At 35.9% G+C, this 21,087-nt stretch overlaps 1 protein-coding gene across 4 annotated transcripts in view; it reads left to right on the top strand.

Moving 5' to 3' along the window:
• The first annotated feature begins 4,619 nt into the window (after window positions 1-4,619).
• The window catches only part of LGSN (lengsin, lens protein with glutamine synthetase domain), a 40,789-nt gene continuing 24,321 nt past the window's right edge, over window positions 4,620-21,087 (top strand). The window contains exon 1 of one of the 4 annotated variants that reach the window (XM_037737243.1): window positions 4,620-4,789. Coding sequence is in view for 3 of the 4 variants with exons in the window: in XM_017524695.2 (XP_017380184.1) it covers window positions 4,760-4,789 (30 nt within the window). In the remaining variant the exon portion in view is untranslated. The remainder of the gene's footprint in view (window positions 4,790-21,087) is intronic. The other 3 variants (XM_017524695.2, XM_037737241.1, XM_037737246.1) reach the window with 3 other exon arrangements.

The following is a 21,087-nucleotide window of genomic DNA, read 5'->3' as shown; positions in this document are numbered from 1 at the left end:
TTTACACAATCACAGAACAGAGTTGAGAGGAACCTGAGAGAACCTGCCCTAAACCACATTTTACACAAGAGGAAACTGTTAGCAAGAAAACTATGTGATATGCCTTATAAAAACAGTGTTTCCTGTAGAACTTGGGTCTTTAATCTGCTGGTTGTTTCAGTACAGCAGCAGTTCTCAAAGTATGGTTAAGGGACTCTTCGGGATTCCAAGATCCCATGAGGAAACTGTGAGGTCAAAATTATTTTCACAATGATAGTAAGACCCTATTTGCCTTGTCACTCTCATTCTAGCATGAGCATACAGTGAAAATTTCCAGAGGCTACATGGCATGAACTCAAAAGAATGACTGCAGGTTGGGCGTGGCGGCTCAGGCTTGTCATCCCAGCACTTTGGGAGGCCGAGGCGGGTAGATCACCTTAGGTCAGGAGATCGAGACCAGCCTGGCCAACATGGTGAACCCCCATCTCTACTAAAAATACAAAAAATTGGCGGGATGTGGTGGCGGGCGCCTGTAATCCCAGCTACCTGGAAGGATGAGGCAGGAGAATTGCCTGAACCCGGGAGGCGGAGGTTGCAGTGAGCTGACATCACACCACTGCACTCCAGCCTGGGTGACAGAGCAGACTCTAACTCAAAAAAAAGAAAGAAAAGAAAAAAAAAGGTGAATGCAAAAGGAGATGTAAGACTCCAGTGGTTTTTCTCTTACACTAGACATGAAAGCAATTTGCAAAAATAAGAAATAGCATCAATTTTCTACAAAAAATGCTATCTATGTTAATATGTACTATGTTCATTATTATATTTTAAAATATGGTAATATTAACATAACCTGTTTATATATATTACATTATATATATATAATATATACTTAATTGGAGTCTGAGAAAACATTTGATATAATTTTAATTTTAAAAAATTTGTTAAGACTTGTTTTATGGCCTAACATATAGTCTATACTGCAGAATATTCCATGTGCTCATGAAGACAATCTGTATTCTGCAGTTGAGTGATTTGTATATGCCCTAAACCATGTTTGTATATCTACTAGAACTACTAGGGATGTATACCTTAAATATAATGTAATATATATATATATATAAACAGATAATGTTAATAACCTGTTTTGGTGCTCTCAAGAATTCGTAGGTACTATCCCAACAAACAGACTGATGTCATTAAAAGAAGGAAACAAGGACAACACTAGCTACCAATTTTTTTAAATTAATGGTGTTATAAAAATGTATTCTGTGAATAAACACTGGAGACTCAAAAGAGTGGAGTAGGGTGAGTGATGAGAAATGACTTAATAGGTACAATATATACTCTTCTGGTGATGGCTACACTAAAAGTCCAGACTTCATCACCATCCACTATATTCATGTAACAAAACAGTACTTGGACTCCATAAATCTTACAAATAAAAAGAAATGTATTCTGTGGCACTCTCCTTCTTCTAAAAATAGCTTAGGCGGTTTTGGAATAATTTTTAACTTATTATATGTGATTGCAAGCTCCTTATGTGCCTTGGAATTCAGAATTTCATGCTTCCACTTTCACAACTGACTTCATTTAACTTTCTGAAGCTTGTGCTAAATATATAAATGTTTAAGGATATGTGAAAATCATTGAAACTGCTAAATTAAAATGATTTTAAACTAGTTTTAAATTGTATCAACTTTACAAAAAAATTTTTTTTCAGGGAGTTACATTCTTTTCTACTCATTGCTTATTTAGGTTTATCAAAGGGGAGAGGGAGAAATTCCCTTTCTAAAACAAATGAAAAGGACACACAAAAACATTCTTCAGGTTCCCTACCAATGTGTATTTCCACTCAGTCCTGAATTGACTGATTTTTTACCTGTCCCCACTCCAATTTTTTTTAATGATCGGTTTAAAATCTTAATTCTGTAAACACAGCTACCGTCTTCTTAGAAAATGAGCTATTTCTGGGCAGATGTGGAAAGAGTTGGGGACAGGATTCATGAAAGGAGCTTTTGGGGCCTTTGTGAACAGGAGTTCTAGAACTAGGGGAGCTCCCATATTATTTCTTCTATAAAGGGTGTCAGTGTAGTCTCCCAGTTATGTATGTCATAATTATATGTATATAAAGGAGGAACAACCCATGTAGCTTTTAGAACAACAAAAAATCTGGAGAAAGATAGGGTGGAAGTGTCCTTCTGTCATGGTTGTTATGTTCTTATGCTGACCTGAAACCACATTTTTGTGATTGATGAAGGTCCTGAGAAAGACTATTTCCTTCACTGAACTTGTCTATTATACTCACAAGTCAGTTATATCTTTGGTCTCATTGGGCATGTTTTTACCCTATTTCCTTAGCAGTTAGTGCTGGGAAGACAAGAACTTTGTATTTTATACACTGTTCTGTAACATATAATATATGTAAACATGAAACAAAAGCAGAATCATTGTGATTTCATTTTCTCCCACAATAAAAGAACAGATTTAATCCTTTACTTAATTTGCATCCTTTGCTCTTCCAATTCTGTTCAATAATTCATCAGAAGACAGTAACTTAGTGGTAAACAACATATTGTTTCCCCTTGTTGGTACTTAGCAAGCTTTAGTTTCAGCAATCTGTTCTCATGAAATGAATCCCATAATTCCTTTAATCATTTTAGTTCCTCTTCTCTGGATCCATTCAATTAGATTACAACTTTTTGGCAAGAGAAGTACTTGAGTTGAACAGTCTTTCCATATGTTGTCTCAGAAGATTGGTAAGGGAAAGGCTTGAATCTGTTAAATTCATGGCTCAATAACTACATTCATTTTGACTGAGAGAGCTTTCCGGATATAGTACGTATTGAACAAATGCTTGTGAATGAAGGGTGTTGAATATGGACTTATCGATTATTTATTATTTTTCTCATCTATTTGTTAAGCCCTTTACGGTTTCTCCTTTGGAAACATTTATTCTAAATAATGGTAATAGTTTTAAAATATGTATCAGGCTAATAACATGAATTGAATTATATACCATATGTCAAACCAAAGCTTTAGGACACTTTTTAGAAAAATGAGCATGATGGTATTGGTACATTGATATAAAATCAAGGGAAATTGATATAATTCAGGAAAGGATATTATAAGAAGCTCATGGATATACATTGAGGAGAAGAGATTGTCAAAATAAGATAAGGAAAAGAAGATGAAATGAATCAAATTGCATATTCAATAACAATAAAATCCCCAAGAGAAAATTTGGGTAAGCAGTACTATAAAGAAATGATTTTTAAAAACATGTCCCAATATGTAACTGAATATGTAACCCAGCTTGGCATTCTTTTCTTTGACATACGAAAGGGACATTTCAGAAATGAAAATAAAATTTTTCACAAAACATTTTTTTCCCATAGCTCAATGGCACCTATTTTGCACGGAGACAAGCACATGCAGGAAAAAGTTTTAAGAGTGGAAGCAAACATGGTCTCAGAAGAGGATTGAGAAAAACTTAGGTAAGGCTCTGGTACAAGACATTGCGGGAATTAAACACCCTACTAGAGATCTGGGGAAAAGCAAAAAAAGCAAGTCGAATACCAAGAGAGGAGATAGAATGCCTTTTCTTGGGGAGGTTTAAGAGTCCAAAATAGCCATATTCAGGATGCAGTTCCAGGTTGGCATCAGCCTCAGAACTAGGTCCAAATCCAAAATCTGGTTGTAGATCAGGCTACACAGAGCAGAAGCTTTGGAGTCAGTCATGGAACCAGTACCAATGGAATGAAAATAGGAATAATCACTGTCTTTAGAAAATGGGGCTTTTGAAATGGGCCAAGAGAGTCAGGCAGCAATCACTGGTTGTAGTATTGGCTTGGCCTTCCTCAGGCCCAGAAGACCTGGACAGAAGTATTAGCCATGAAGACTCTACACTTTCACATGGAAAATGCGTAGAGAGAATTTGGTTTGGTTCAGAAGAAACTCCATAGCCTCCATCATCAACTATACTTGAAGTTGAGTTGATGGCAGAAGAAGTGTAATTTCAAACTCCGTTTACTAGTGAAGAGAAAGCATTCCCTATTTCCTCTACTGAGTTAGGATTATTTATGGGACCCTATGAGACAGCCTGTAGATAATTCCATGTTCATTGTGGACAGCGGGGATGGTCTGGGATTTGTCAGAGACTGACATTTGGAGAACTGGAAAGGCCAAGAAAGATACTTCAGTTTTAAAATGAAGGTCCAGAATTAATTTGGAGGCCAGAGGGATCCAAAAAAGAAAATAAAAATGAGAATCACAAATGAGTGGATCTTTGCCATTGGTAAAAATCTGGGTCACTTACAGCTGTATTTTTCCATTTGTGCTTTTGTCTGTGGGCTTTGACAGCATAGTTGTCTAATCATCTGACTCTGACAATAGATATCATTCTAGTGTGTTTCATCATCTGAATCTGACAATAGGTATCATTCCAGAATACAATTGTTATATAACAAAAATTCAGTATGTTGGAGAAAAAAGTCAATCAACACAATTTTAAGCTTTGTATGTCTTTTGTTTGCAGGGAGTCAGGCATAAACAAGCATTTGTCATTTGATTCTTCTAGTGCATTTCCAGCATACTGTGCCTTAGGCATGACACATCAGAGTCTGATGTTTATCTTTTATTACCTGCCAGACCCCTCTGGAAAAGCCTCCATGGCATTCATTATCTGCAGTCTTTGTTGTAGGTATATATATAAATAGATGTTGAATGCATTTGTTGAGGATATTGTGGTTTCCAAACCTGAACTTAAATAAAAAGTGTTGAGATGAATAATGAAGAGGACCTTCTGCAGGAGGTATGAAGCTAATCATTAAAATGTTTTTTCCAAAAATATTAACAGCAAATCTTTTTTAAAAAATGTCAATTATTTGAGTGCTGGTAAGAATAAAGGCAGCATAATTAAACTTGTTATATGCCCACTTTGGTGAAGTTTATGAAGAATTGTTCTCTACTATACAGTGAGTTTATAAAGATAACAAAAGCTAAATAATTAAAAAATGTTCATCTAGGAAAGCTCATTTGGTTTGAATAATCATTTAAATTCAATAGACACTGATATTTAGAAGCATAAGTATGTTATAAAAATTTTTATTTCTATTTTGGTTGCTGGTGAGAGAATAATCTTTGTTTTTCTCAAGGCTTTGGCCTCATTCCAATAAATATGCTTTGAGATTAAATGACTAAAGGTGGAAACCCGTTTTCAAATTATATTTGAAATGCATAGCATGAATAGTGGTAGCCACTCATTGGGTCTAGCATACATTAAAATAATCAGTTGTCAACATACAGCATTTCTCATCACTTCTTAATGTGTGTGTATCCAACCTTTATTCTTGTATTTCTGAATGACTCTTTCAAAGATACTCTTGTATTTTTGAAAGACTGAAGTGCAGACTTGGAGGCAACCTGTGATAAAATTTGGGAGGATGTGGGTTATCTTTAGTAGGTTAAGAAAATACAATGCAAGAACCTATACCTACTATGTGAAGAGTGCAGTGGAAGACCAGTGCATTTTGTATGAGACAGTGGCATATAGAGAACAAACCTGGTCCTTACTTATGCATGTAGTGGAGATGATAGCTAAAATCTAAGGACGGGTTCACTGATCTATATAGTGAATACAAGCAGTTGTTTTGAAATGGAGACAAGAATAAATGTACTTTCCATAAGGAAACTGGGCAAGGCTACGTGAAGAAGGGACTCCTTGAGGAGGAGTTGTGGTTTATTCTGTACTGTCATGTCACTGTTGTAGGCATCAAATGGTGGACATGTTAATGTCATTACAAATAATTTAGCTAAAAGTAAGTTCATAGCTACGAATGAAGGCTTATAGAAAGAAAGTAAAGGTGATTAGTATGTACATCATTAGCTTTTTGGGATTTTGATTTCAACTATGTAACTTCTTCTTGGACTAGGTTTTACTTACTACTCCTGACCCTATGGCAGAACTCTGCTTTTTTCCCCCAGCTCCCACAGTTTTAGCCCAGAATTACAGGTGATACACCTTCTGCTAAAGTCCTTAAAAGTCATACTCTCCTTGAGACCAGTCTAGACCAAATATTGATAGTTTACTCTCAGAAGAACAGAAAAATGAACAATATGATTTTCAAACTACACAATTCTCACAGCAAGAGACATTCTCTGTCTTTTCAGGAACAGTTCCTTCAGAGTTGGAATAAAGCATTGTATTTAACAGATGTTCTAGAACTGAATCTTGGCGGGCCACTTGCCCCAACTCCACTGAATAAGCTTTTTTATACTCTCCTATAAAGGGCCACATTCTTAGCAAGAGAAAGAATATGGAAGGAGGGAGAGAGATGGCATGTGACATTCCTTTTCCAGCTAACTGATGTCTGAAAAAGGAAAAGATTGTGTTCCATACTAGATGCTCTGCTAATGTGAGCAAGAGCAGCGTGAAGTTAACTGCAAAACATAGCAATCGAACAAAAGCTCAATGGATTCAGAAGGGCAGATTGTGTGTATAGAGAAAATCCCTCAGAATAATTACTTCCCCAGCCTGAACAAATTTGTCAGAATCTTCAGTAAAATTAACAGTTATTAATCTTAGATTTGGTACTTCCCTGAATAATATTTTACTGACATTCTCTATTTAAAACAATGCTGTAAAGTCATGCAATCTGCCAAATTCTTAGTAGTGGCAAACAAAAAATCGATGGAAAACACATTCTTATTTCTTAAAGTAGATCCTATGGTTGTATGAAGTTATGAAATTAAGTGAAAGAGTAGCATATCGTAACAATTGAAATCTGTTTATCAAGAACCTTGTGTGTGGTGTTGAGCTGGGTAATATGTCAAGTGAGTGAGTAAGATCTGTTGTCTGCGCTACAGATATTTATAACTCAGCACAGAGAACCCTGACACAGGTAGACACAGTTCTGACATTTCCAAGTCACATAAGGAGTGCATTCCATCTGGGGCGAAGTCAGATTCATCCTGCTCTGCAGCTGTATCTGTTGGGGTCATAAAGTGCAGCCCCATGGGAGGAGGCTCTGCCTGACCTTCTAGAGGGTTGCTTCAAGAGCCTAGAGAGTTACCTACCCCAGCTTTCCCTGCTTTATGCTATTGTCTGTGTGACTCTAGGGACTGCCTGATTCTTCTTTTATATTTTCCATGTGTTGTGTCTCTTGGAATTCAGAAGATTTGTTTTCTGAAGATTTCAAGGTTTATAGTTCATTTTATAATTATTTTTATTTTAAAATTATTTTTATTTACCTCAAACCTACCTACTCCCAGTGTATCAAATAGCCCTCCATTTAAGAAATCTCAATGGAGAGACAAGACAAAAATTCAGTTTGAGTTTCAAGTGCAGTGGGTTAAGCTCTGAAATCAGAATGCCTGTGTTTTAATCTTGGCTTTGCTACTTACTAGCTGTGTGACATAGGGCAAATTATTGGACTTCTCTGTACCTCACTGGGACATTAATAGTGCCCACAGGAAGAGATTTTATGGAGATTAAATGTGTTAATACAAGTAAAGTGCTTAGAATTGTGCTTATAACATAGCGAGCACTCATTAAAAAGGAGTCATTCATTACCTATACTTTATTATGTTATGCTGACCCTGAAGAGCTCTCCTGTTTTCCTTTTTATAGCCTTAAAGAGTTTTACATGTTTTCCTTTACATGATAGAATTTATTTGCCTATGATAGTAATGGTAACAATTATATATAATGTACCTTTTCACATAAAAATATATCCATCCACTTCTAGCCTATTAAGCCTTTCCTAAGCATGATGACTAGAACTATTTTTAACACTCTAGTTACAGGCATACTATAAATTCTTTTAAAGGATAGAACACCTTCCCCTATCATATTTAAAGTATTTTTATATTCATATTTGCAGTATTTTTATATGCTGCAGCAGCCTATTAGCTGGTATCTTCACTAACGGTTCCATAACATTCTTGGATCCTTTTTCACACTATATTACAGAGCCCATTATCATAAATATGTATTATATATACATGAATATTTAAATTTTTCTACATGTCTTTCTTACCTTTGAAACATTTTCTGCTTACCCACAGGCTTCACAAATTATTTTTGTTCTGTCTACATGGATAAATTTATTTTTATCCATACAATCTTAATTTCTATAAAAAAACCAGAGGAATCTTTTTTGATTTACTTATGAAAATACTAAATAAAACAAAACTTTTTGCTTCCTTTATTATATTAATTTTCCTTATTATTTAGCTGCATATTATCAAAATCACATGGTGTTAGACCTTTGTAAAATTACTTTTTTCCTTCTCTGAAAATGTTTGGTTAGGTATACTTTTCTTGTGTAGAACTTTCTATTGTAGATTTTGCATAACTTGCCCATAGAGTGAGATTTGTTTATAGGTTAGTGCTACTGTTGACTGTTTGTCATTCTGTTGGAAATAAAAACGAGACTCATAGCTTTTCATATGGGAGCAACTAGATCATTTACATTCTAATACTTTTTTCACACAGAGGCTCTCAATAATGATCATTGTTCCATCATTCTTTGTGACGTGTGAATGTTCTACCTAATCTGCCACCTTAGATCTAGGTTATTTTCTTGTAAATGTGGTGAGAATTAAAAAGTTAGAAAGTGAAAATTTGATGGCAGAAGTAGAAATTAACCAGGTTGCAACATTTGGCTACTAATCTCCCTACAAATATGCTTGGAGATAAGAAACTCAACACTTTGACAAATAGTCTACCCCATTTTGGGTCCATTTTATTAAGTAAAATTCTGATTCCTTGCAAATTCCAAGAAATTTATCTGGATTTTCCTTCTGTGCTTTGTTTTACTTCAAAAGATGAAGATACTACGGAACTCTCACTCGAGAGTTTGTTTTAAAGACTTCGATTTCCTTAGTTTTCAGTATTTTGTCACCTATAAAGTTTTTAAGTAGCATGAAGAAATGAAGTGAGAGTTGCAAACCACACATATTTGAATTCTGCTATGTTCTAGGTATGAAGCCAGGCACGTTGCTGCATTTGTCAAAGCCTCAGTTGCCTCATTGAAATATATATATTTATAAATATATATATATATTTATATATATATATTTATATATATATATTTATATATATATATTTATATATATATCTATATATTTATATAGATATATGGAGTGAAAGCATGCATACACACACACACACACACACACACACAGGGAACTTTTTAGCTATGCTTCAGAAAAGTATGAGAAATAATGTTTTCTCAGTATCTTAACAGGGGTAATCATAACCCTGGGGAAAAGGCATAATATTGAGGATAACCACAGTGAAAAAACCCTAAGAAAAGGTAAAATTTACAGAATAAAGCTTCAGAGGCATTGTAGAGCAGCCTTTCACCAGTAGAAGTCCATCTAAGAGAATAAGCACAAGTCTAAGCCCTTCTAGAGAAAACTTTGAGGAAGTCCATGCCATAGTTTATCTGGGAAAGCTGTTTTGACGGAATCGTCCTACTGTGTTACCACCAGGTCCTGTTGACACCCAAAGAAGTCTCATTTAGAATCTTTTATAAAGAAGTCTGAGTCAAATGTCCCTTCTGGCCATGTACTTCAAATTGGTAGGTCTTTGTTGTAATTAATTAATTAGAAATTATTTACTCAATTACTACTTAATGTTAGGCAATATATTAGGCACAAGGATACATCTAAATGTCACCTTCTAAGAATGTTCAGTCCTTGCATGTTCTTCCTGTCCGCCTTTCCTGACTTTACTTCCTATCCCATCTGTCTTGGATTCCATATCCCATTATTTTAGTGTCTTCCTTGCCCAAATCCTCAACTTATTTTTGTCATTGTTCTGAGTTTGTGACCTCATGAAACCTTAAACCAACATCTTCACATTTCCAGCTGAGCTTTGCTACAGAAAATAATTTACCTGTGCAGATTGGTGTCACGACAGCTTTAAAGTTTCCAGTTCTTTCTGGACCCTTGATATTTTTCTTTCCTGAGTTGATTCTTTCTGAGTCTCCACTATAACTAGGTTAAATCATTTCCATTCTCCTTAAGCCTTTAGTCATCCATATTCCTACTCTATCTGAACACTTCTTACCTTAAAGGGAAAATTGGAAGCACCAACTTTCCACCTTTTCTTATCTAGAATGTATAAGATAGATCAACATCTATCAGTTTTAGATTAAAATTCTGTCATTTATTGGGTGAAAATCTTCCTGAGGTTCAGTTACCTCATCTGAAAGACACTCATAAAATGTCAACAATTTTCTTCTTTCTTTCTCCTCTTGATAGGCCTCTTCCTCCTCCTCATTTTTTCTCTTCCTTCCTTGTCTTAGTCAGTTTGGGCTGCTATAAGAAATTGCCATAGATTACTGGCTTAAACTACAGACATTTATTTCTCACAGTTCTGGAGGCTGTTAAGTCCAAGTTAATGCTGCTGGTAAATCTTGTATCTAGTGAGGCCTCACTTTCTGGCTTGTAGATGTACATATTCCTGTATCCTCATATGGTGGAGAGCAGAGAGAGAGGGATTAAGCACTCCTCTATTTTTTTTTTCCCGTAAGGGCACTAATTCTACCATGAGACTGTAGTTACATGACCTAATCACTTCTCAAAGGCTCCACCTCCTAATATCATTACATTAGGTGTTAAGGTTTCACTGTATTAATTGTTGGGGAACAAACATGCTGTTCATAACCCTGCTCTTTCTTCTAATGATCTATCCTTTTTTCTTTCCTTTGATAGTGGAAGATGTATTAAAGTGAATTATTTTATTTCAACCCAAGTCTCCATCTTTTCTGCCCTCCATTTATTCTTTTTCTACTCTCTACTACATCTCCTTTACTGGTTCCTTTCATTAAGCATCTATATATGTATGTATATATGGATGTATGTATTTATTTTTGAGACAGGGTCTCACTCTGTCGCCCAGGCTAGAGTGCAGTGGTGCAATCTTGCCTCACTGCAACATCTGCCTCCTAGATTCAAGAGATTCTTGTGCCTCAGCTTCCCTATGCCAGCATGTCTGGCTAATTTTTGTCTTTTTTTCGTAGAGATGGGGGTCTCATTATGTTGGCCAGGCTGGTTTCAAACTCCTGGCCTCAAGTGATTTGTCCACCTTGGCCTCCCAAAGTGCTGGAATTACATGTGTGAGCCACTGCACCTGGCAGTCTTAAGCATTTAAATATATTCAAGTCTTCTTTACCTAAAGGCAACATAAAGTTTTCTTGAGCCTCTATGTACACCCCTGGTAGACATCATCTCTGTGTTCTTTACTTTGTATTTTTGAGTTGTATTTTATATCTTCATTTGATAATACTTCTTGTGTGCTTAGTGGGGGTAGATCCTGGGCTAAGCAACTCACATTACTCTTCAACTCACTGGATCCAGCTGCTGCTCACGCTTCCACTGTGACTGTTCTTACCAAGGCCTCCAGTGTCTTGGGTTGCAAAGTACATTGGGCAAGTATTAACGCCGACCTTATTTATCATTTCAGCAGCATGGTCCATTGGTACTTCCTTTTTACGTTTACTCATTAAATATGGTGGTTTTTCATTTCTATTTATTTTTATTTTTTCTTATTGGACATAATTTAAATGAACATCTCTGTTTTAGCCTTTTTATTTTCTTAGTCCCTGTTCTTTCCCTTAATCATTCCAACCACTGTCAAAACTATTTTTTCCTTCCATTTTGTCTTTTGCGTTTTGACCCTTATGGTCAATGCTTGCTGGGACACCTCCAGATGACACAATCACCTTAGGTTCCATATGCCCAGAACAGAACCCATAATTTCCCTTCTCAAGTCTTGGCTTTTTGGGTTTCCTAGTCAGAAATGTGGCTGTCGTTTTTCAGTCCTCTGTCTTTGACACTTCCTGTATCCAGCCAGTTACTAAACTGCCAAATCTACTTCCCAAGTATGTCTGCACTATGCTCGTTTCACCCCCTACTCCAGGGCTATTCTCCTAGTTCAGATCAATGTAATCGCTACTTTACATTACCCAAGTGGGCATTAGAGATATAAACAGTTCCCTGGTTTATAGTATCCTGACCTATCTGTAGTGTTTATTTATTCTACAAGAGACACTTGAATGTATACTTAGCACTTAAGGGATCATAATGTCTGGATTAAAGTAATCAATGCCTTTTAGTTTGTAGAAAAATAACTTTTAGATGGAAGAAAGTTCTCCTTTAATGATACTGAAAGTTATTTAATGAAGCAATAGGTAAGATCTCCAAAGGGAGACTATACAATTTATCAATTATAATGAAGGCAACATAACTATGAGTTATTTGAACATGACACAAAGTTTAATAAGGGCTCTAGTTTCATTAGAGACTTAAGAACATCAATCATCTATTAAAAATAGATCCACCATATATGATTCAGCAATCCCACTACTGGATATATATCCCAAAAATGTGAAATCAGTATGTTGAAGAGATATCAGCACTCCCATGTTTACTAAAGTATTATTCATAATAGCCAAGATACAGAGTTGACCTAAGTATGTGGCAATAGATGAATGAAAAGGTGACATATATATACAACGGGATAGTACTCAGCCTTTAAAAAGAAGGAAGCCTCAAACAGGCAATAATTAGCATAGCCCAGGCATCATGATCCCTTAAGCGCCAAATAAAATTCTGCCATTTGCTAAAGCATGAATGAACCTGGAGGACATTATATTAAGTGAAATAAGCCAGACACAGAAAGACAAATACTTTATGATATCACTTATATGTGATGTGTAAAAAGGTTGAACTCAGAGAAGCAGAGAGTAGAATGTGGTTGACAGAGGGTAGGTGGTAGAAGAACTGGGGAAATGTTAGTCAAATAATACAAAATTTTATTTAGAAAGAGGAGTAGTTTCGAGAGAGCTACTGTACAACATGGCGACTACAGTTAATAATAATATATGAGGGGACCTCAAAAAGTTCATGGAAAATGCGTATTATAAAAATACTATGCATGGATTTAAAAATCTTTTTGAACCAATGAACTCATGCTAACTCGTTATAACATGTCTGAACAGTATATAGTTTGAGGCACTAACATGGATAAGACATCAGTTTGAATAGAGGATCTATCAGAGCAGCATGAATTCTGCTAAAATAGAAGCAAGAAAGAACATCAAGTTTATAGTGAACCTGGGGTGGAAGCATGGTGAAATCCTTGATGCTTTATAAAAAGTTTGTGGGGACAATGCTCTAAATAAATCAGCAGTTTAAAATGTATGACTCTTAAGAAGGGATTAAACAATGTTGAAGATGAAGGCTTCAGTGGCAGACCATCCACATCAATTTGCCGTAGTTGTTCATGCCTTGGTTGAAGAGGACTGGCAATTAACAGCAGAAACCATAGCCAACACCATAGACATCTCGATTAGTTAAGTTTACACAATTCTGACTGAAAACTTAAAGTACAGCAAACTTTCTACTTGATGTGTACCAAATTTATTGTACCAAGATCAACTGGAGACAGGAGCAGAGTCTTCAGTGGAAATTTTAAACAAGCGTGATCAAGATTTTGAAGCATTTCTTCAAAGAATTGTAACAGGAGATTAATATGGTTTTATGTGTATAATCCTGAAGATACTGCACAATCAAAGCAATGGCTACCAAGAGGTAGTAGTGGTCTAGTCAAAGCAAAAGTGGACCAGTCAAGAACAAAAGTCATGGCAATTGTTTTTTGAGATGCTCAAGGGATTTCACTTGTTGACTTTCTGGAGGGTCAAAGAATGATACCAACTTACTATGAAAGCATTTTGAGAAAGTTAGCCAAAGCTTTAGCAGAAAAACACCCAGGAAACCTTCACCAAAGAGTTCTACTTCACCACGATGATGTTCCTGCTCATGCCTTTCATCAAACAAGGGTAATTTTGTGACGTTTTTGATGGCAGATCGTATGCATCCAGTTTGCAGCACTGATTTGGCTCCTTCTGCATTCCTTTTGTTTCCTACTCTTACAAAAATCTGTAAAGACCATTCATTTTCCTTTAGTTAATAATGTAAAAAGACTGCATTGATATAAATTTCAGGACCCTTGTTTTGAAAGGGATGCACTAAATGGCTGCTATGATTGCTTACAAAAGTGTATTAACCTTGATAGAGCCTATGTTGAGAAATAAAGTTTATATTTTATATTTTTATCTTTTAATTCCATTTTCCATGAACTTTCTGACATACCCTCATATTGTATATGTAAAAACTGCTGAGAGAATAGATTTTGTGTTTTCACCACAAAAAATGGGAGATAATATCTATCCTAATGGCTTGATTTAGCCATTCTACAATGTATACATATATCAAAAGATTACATTGTATGTCATATATATAATTTTTACTTGTCAATTAAAATTAATAAACATTTTAAAAGGAAAGGAGTACAATCTAGATCACCTTTTGCAGTCCCTCTCTCCCCAAAAAAGAACATTAATCATTTTGAACTGGATGGCTACATCAAACCACCCTGCAGGTTAATTTTTGGTTGTGGCCAGAAGAGTTTGTAACTGTTTTACCAGGATAGGCTAGATAATCAACAGGAGCCTAGGAAATAAGAAAACAGTGTGGACCCAAGAAATAATAAAACTACTTTTGTTCAGATGCAGACAGGGTTTGTATGTGAAAATACCCAGCTATGTAGGCTGGAGAGACTGCTGAGAGGGTAGATTATGCAGAGACTTAGAGGATATCAATTTGAGTTATCACTGAAGGTGAAGGGGGAATTGTGGAGGTATTTTCAGCAAAGAAATAACAAAACCAAAATTGTGTTACAGAGAAATAACATGGCAGTAGTAAGAAGGATGGATAGAAGAAGGGTAACAATGGATGCACTGAGAATTATTAGATATTGTGGAGTTGGTCAAATAATGCAAAATTATAGTTAAATAGGAAAAAGTTCAAGACATCTACTCAAGACATCTACTACGCAGCATTGTGGCTATAGCTAATAATATACGTTCTTGAAAATGCTAAGAAAGAAGATGCTAAGTGTTCTCATTATGAAAATGATAACTATGTGAGATAATTTATATTTAATTAGCTAGATGTAACTATTCCATAATGTATATATACTTTAAAACATTATGTGGTATACCATACATATAATATTACCTGTCAGCTTAAAAAATTAAAGGAAAACCAAACCAAACCAAACCAAACAAAACAAAACGAAACAAAATCCCATCAGGCAATCCTGTAAAATGGAAGCAATTTTGTTTTGTTTTGTTTTTGAGACAGTCTTGTTCTGTTGCCCAGGCTGGAGTGCAATGGGCAATCTTGGCTCACTACAACCTCTGTCTCCTGAGTTCAAGCGATTCTCCTGCCTCAGCCGCCAGAGTAGCTGGGACTACAGGTGCTTGCCACCATGCCTGGCTAATTTTTGCATTTTTAGTAGAGATGGGGTTTTGCCATGTTGGCCAGGCTGGTCTTGAACTTCTGACCTCAGGTGATCTGCCAGTCTCAGACTCCCAAAGTGATGGGATTACAGGGGTGAGCCACTACACCTAGCCAGAAGTGCTTATTTTTAAATGATAAATCAATTAAAAAGAATTGCCATGTGTATTTAACTCTTTCTACTTCATTGTATGCTTTTATATTTTTACTATAAAGGTGGCACTGAACATAACATATTTTAGATTCTTTTCTTAAACCAGTTGCTAGAAGTAGGACTATAAGGTTAATAGTTTCAAATATTTTTAAAGTAGTTAATACAAGTTTCTGATGTAGTCTTTGAAATAACATTTCTGTAAATATTTTAGGTACATTTTCTTTCTTTTTTCTTTGAAGAATATACTTTAAGGTAACTGATGGCACATTCTCTCCTCTTTGACATATTCTTTTAAATTTGATAATTATTGATCCTTTTTCCCACTATTTCTAACAGAAGTTAAAACTTGATGAAACTTTGTTTTGCTTGCTTGCTTTTTCATGCACCTCTCTCACTAACAAAATCAGAGTATTTGGCAAATGCATTAATAGTTACACCTCAGACTATAACTATTACACAGTGGTCAAAACAAAGTTTTTTTTTTTTTTTTTTTTAAGGTATTGATATTAAAAAGGTAACTGTTAGAGAAAATTAAAAGTAAATAAATACAATAAGTGATATTTAGAAACTAAACAATTAATTATTATATTGGAAAGAAATGTATTAGGTCAAATTAGGGTCTAAATTGAATGCTTGGCAGTATTCCTTTAGGTTAAGTCTTTTTTAGTTAATTTGATCAAGTCACTGAGTTGAAATGCAAAATGACAAACTTATATTAAACCATATAAACACCATTTCAAAAGAATCACCATGGTGAGAAAAACATGAATTATGAAAATGTCTTATAATGAATTTGAATATAAGAAGGAAACATTCTTTATGGCCATTCTCATGTATGAGACAAGGAGCCATCTGACAAAATGATAGCAGAAACATTTTGGAATTGTGAAAAGTGGCTCTGGTGAAAATGTCAAAAGAATGAAAATCAACCTGTTGCAGTAGAAATTTGGGATTGTCCAAATTAAGCATGAATTAAATTTGTATATTTACGCCATGCAATCAAAATGAAATGGCATATCTGTATTTATGCTCATGATTCTTCCAGCCCGGTTTACCTCACCCCCCATCTTCAGCTGAAATGCTCCCTCTTCCGTTTAAGCTTGGCCTATCTGAAGACTGACATATTCTGCCTGTGTAGTAATAGCATTACTGTCGAGTCCAAGCAAGGCTATTTGGGTCACACTGCCCTGCTCTGAAAATCCTCGGACCGCTTGATATGGCTTCATGATTCTGAGAGTTTCCCCTGTTTTATTGTGTTTAGAATCTAGAACTTCTTAGATAAGAGAATAGAGCCTGACCCAATGAAAATCACCTGTAGGCTGGCCAGGGCCTGTGAGGTAATCTATGATGAATTGTCTTTCCACCAGGAATCCTCAGTAATGCATGGTGCCCAGGTAACAATTGTGGCTGACCTCTATTTATTACTTACCATGCATCAGATGTTGCTTTTCCAACATAATGGTGCAAGCAGGGAGAACTGCATAACTGAATACTTGATAAATGGACTAATGTTTCTAAATCAATTGGTAAACAGTGGCCAAAAAGAGTCTCTTAATGGTCTGCTCTACCCAAACTTTTCTATCTGTCCTGCTACTCCCCTGGAGATCTTGGACCTGTCCACAATCCATCAATTAAAGAGTTAAAGAACTAGGACCTGGCCCTAAAGGATTCCTCCAGGACCTTGCCATAGCTTCCCAGTACCCCAGCAATGGTTGGGGGGATATTCTGATGACAGTGTTCATTAAGAGTGTGCCAAGTACTTGGTACTCTGGAGCTAATTGACTGGGTTTAAATCTTAGCTTTGTCACTATGAGACTTGTGAGCTTGGGTCAGTTGATTAATCTTTCTTGGACTCAATTTTTCTCATCTCTGAAACAGGATGGTAATGTAATGTATCACATGGGATAAATTAATAAACTAATACAGGTAAATAAATAAATACAGGTAAAGCATTTAGAAGAGATCTAGCACATAACAGGTGCAATATAAGTGTTGGTTATTTATATTAGATATACTAATGGCTAAATATTTTGACCATCACCCTTTAGTATCACACTAGATACCACCATTGGGGAAAAGGCAGGTGGTCACTGCTGATACAGTTGTGCCTCGTATCTCTAGAGCTGCTGCATATTTTGCACAGCATTCTGGTAGTTTTGAGACCTAGTTGTGTGGTAGTTGAGAACTATTTCTTTACTTTTTACCTTGTATTTTAAATCAATTGACAGTATTTAACAATCATGAAATTTCAAATAAAAATCCAGATTTCTGGCATTTTTTTGAAAATTTGTAAAACCGGTAACACTAGGGCCACTTTTTTTTTTTTTTTTTTTTTTTTTTTTTTTTTTTTTTTTTTTTTTTTTTTTTTTTTTTTTTTTTTTTTTTTTTTTTTTNACTCTGTCGTGAAGCTTAAGTGCAATGATGTGATCTTGGCTCACTGTAACCTCCGTCTCCTGGGTTCAAGCGATTCTCCTGCCTCAGCCTCCTGAGTAGCTGGGACTATAGGCATGCACCACCACACCCAGCTAATTTTTGTAATTTTTAGTAGAGACAGGGTTTCACCATGTTGACCAGGATGGTTTCAATCTCTTGACCTCTTGATCCAACCGCCCTGGTCTCCCAAAGTGCTGGGATTTACAGGCCTGAAGCACTGAGTCCAGTCAGGGTCACGGTTTAATATGGCAACAACCGGCTGGACTCAAGTGTTGGCTCCTTCCCGTGAAGGGATATCAATTGCTGTATTCACCCTCCAGCCCACTGTGTTTTTTTGTTATCTGTCTGGTATGTGAGTTTGCTCTCCTTGAACTAGGCTAACCTAAACATATCTCTTTCTTTACAACATGTAGGCCCTTAACTGCCACAACAACACTTATTGTCTCTACTAGATTATAATATTCTTTGTGAATCACGTTTTATGTTTTATTTATTTTTATTTCATTGATTTTGCTTTATCCATAGTAGGTTACATCCTCACTGTTGAGACTAATGAAAGTTTAAACTGGTGGTGATATGAATTAAGATGGGTTTAACCCTTATACAGAAAAGAGTTATAAAAACACAATTGAAAAAGAATATATAATTAAAGAAGTTGAACAAGTTTTATGAGTTACACAGATAACATTATACAATAAAAATGGAATTTCATTTAAGTCAACTGTCAAGCTATGGTGATGTAGGAAGCATCTCAAATAAAATACTTGGATTTGAATTCCCATTCTGCCTCATACATGACCTTGAACAAATTACCTAACCCCTGTGGGCTTCTTTCTGCTTTGGAAAAAATGTAGGTAATAATAAATGTTCCCTGTATATTGTGAGCATTAAAGGAAATACGAAATATTGTCTGGATATAACAATGCTTTTAAAATGTTAATATTTTATAGTTTAAAATACTTTATTCTTTTTGTAAAGACAGTCTCATTCTGTTGCCCAGGCTGGAGTGCAGTGGCTCAGTCTTAGCTCCCTGCAACCACCACCTCCTGGGTTTAAGCAATTCTCAGGCCTCAGTCTCCTGAGTAGCTGGGACTACAGACATGTGCTGCCACGTCTGGCTAATTTTTGTATTTTTAGTAGAGAGTTTTGCCATGTTTCCCAGGCTGTTGTTGAATTCCTGGCCTCAAATGATTCGCCCACCATAGCCTCCCAAAGTGCTGGGATTACAGGAGTGAGCCACCATATTCAGCTGGGTATTGTTTAAAAGATTTAGACAAATTTAACAGAGTTTAATTGAGCAAAGAATGATTTCAGAATTGGGCCTCCCTCAGAACAGAAATAGGTTCAGAGCGACTCTGGAGCTGCCACATTGTTGGATAACATTTATGGGCAAAACAAGAAAAGTGATGTACAGAAGACAGAAATGAAGTACAGCTTCATTTCTGTACTTCATTTAGTTTTATGAATTAGTTACAGCTGGGAGTTTGCGTTATTTGAACATGGTTTGAACAGTTGGCTGCCTGTGATTGGCAGGCATCTGAAATTTTGATTGGTACAAGAGTAGGTCACAGTCTGTTTATAAAGTTCTAGGCCAAATTTAAGATATGCAAAGAGGTAGCGTATAAACAACTCCTCCTTTTGGGTCAACTTCTTAAGATTGAGAAGTTGACTGAAACCTTAGGCATTGATGTCACTCTCACACCATTGCAAAGGGACTTATTTGGTCTCAAATTCCACTGAGAAATAGCAGCACAGTGGGTTTTGTAAGGTGTGAATATGGAAACACAAGGGGAGAAAAACCACCTGATTGTTTACTTTAGGTTAATTTTTTGTAAGGGTTAAAGCAGAGGGGACTTCTTTATTATGCTGGCATCTCCTGCTCTAAGAATTAAAAAAAAACTGTTTTGGAATCCATTTGCTTCCCTAAAGTTTCACTGTGATTATGCTGCATTAGTGTGAGTGATTTTCTTTTGATTTGGTGGGTCTGCTGAGGCCTAATGCAAGAGTTCAGTCCAGAACAACGGTCTTCCATAATTTTAACAATTACCTTCTTTTGGTCTGGTTCTCACCTAGATGAGAGTGTGACCAAAACTTAGGGCTTTGCTGCTACTTCTAATTACCATTATTTTGGGTTTTCTGTCTTAGCACACTGTTGATAGGTTATAGTGTACTCACGATCAGGCATTTCTTTGAGTTTTTGTCATTCCAGTTAAAGTGATCATTTGACATTCTACACATGGCTGTATGCAAACACTTAAAACTGTGGAAAGAATACAGCATACCAGGGAGAATACTAATGTGATTGGCAGAATGATAATGATAATGACTACTATTGTGACTAGCAGGAACATACCACGAATTTGGAGTATGCTCCTTAGCCAGAGTGCCTATTAGTTCCTATTAAGCAAGTAAAATCAAATAGATCAAAGAATAAGCCAGATGAAAAGTCTACACGTTTTAATTAAGCAGCCTGTTCATTAATTTCTTGCAACTGAATCTCTACAAAACCCGACGTATTCATTCACGTACAGTAAAAAGTATAAGCCACTGCACAGATTTCTCCCTGTTCAGTCAGTAGGTAATCTAGAGAAATTTTATTATCTAGCACAACTTTAGTAAGAGAATTTAAAGAAGACTGCCGTGCAGCCACAGGTTTTGCAGTAAAATCTGCTATAGAGACAACTGTAAAAGATACATTTCTAGTCATGACCTCATTTACTCCAAGCCATGGAAAAAGGGACCTAACAGATCATGCCCATCTAGAAAGGTGAAGGCCTCCTGGTAACGTTTTCTTTAACCTAGGATGTAGGTGAAGAGAAGTGGACTGATGTTCTGTTTCTGACTGGTCATGGAGCAACAAAGATGTCATTAAAATTCCTAGGCTACACTGACCCTTCATCTTGTATCCATCAGGGGATAAGGTTGCTCATGTATAAGGTTGTCTGTGAAATCGAACACAAATAAAAAAATACTCCATGGGTAACAGGGCCCCTTTTCCCACTCTATTGTTCAAAGAGGCATAAGCAAGGAAAAAGTTAAGAAAAGTTAAGAGTCTCATGACAGGACAGAGTCTTGTTCTATGATCTTGGGACAGTTTTTTATGTCTAGGATGGCATCTGCTTATAGGGAGAAACTTCTCTGGTTAGTTT

Source organism: Cebus imitator, unplaced genomic scaffold (genome assembly GCF_001604975.1).
Source record: "Cebus imitator isolate Cc_AM_T3 unplaced genomic scaffold, Cebus_imitator-1.0 Scaffold36, whole genome shotgun sequence".
NCBI classification, from domain to species: Eukaryota; Metazoa; Chordata; class Mammalia; order Primates; family Cebidae; genus Cebus; species Cebus imitator.
This window is presented reverse-complemented; position numbering and strand designations above follow the sequence as displayed.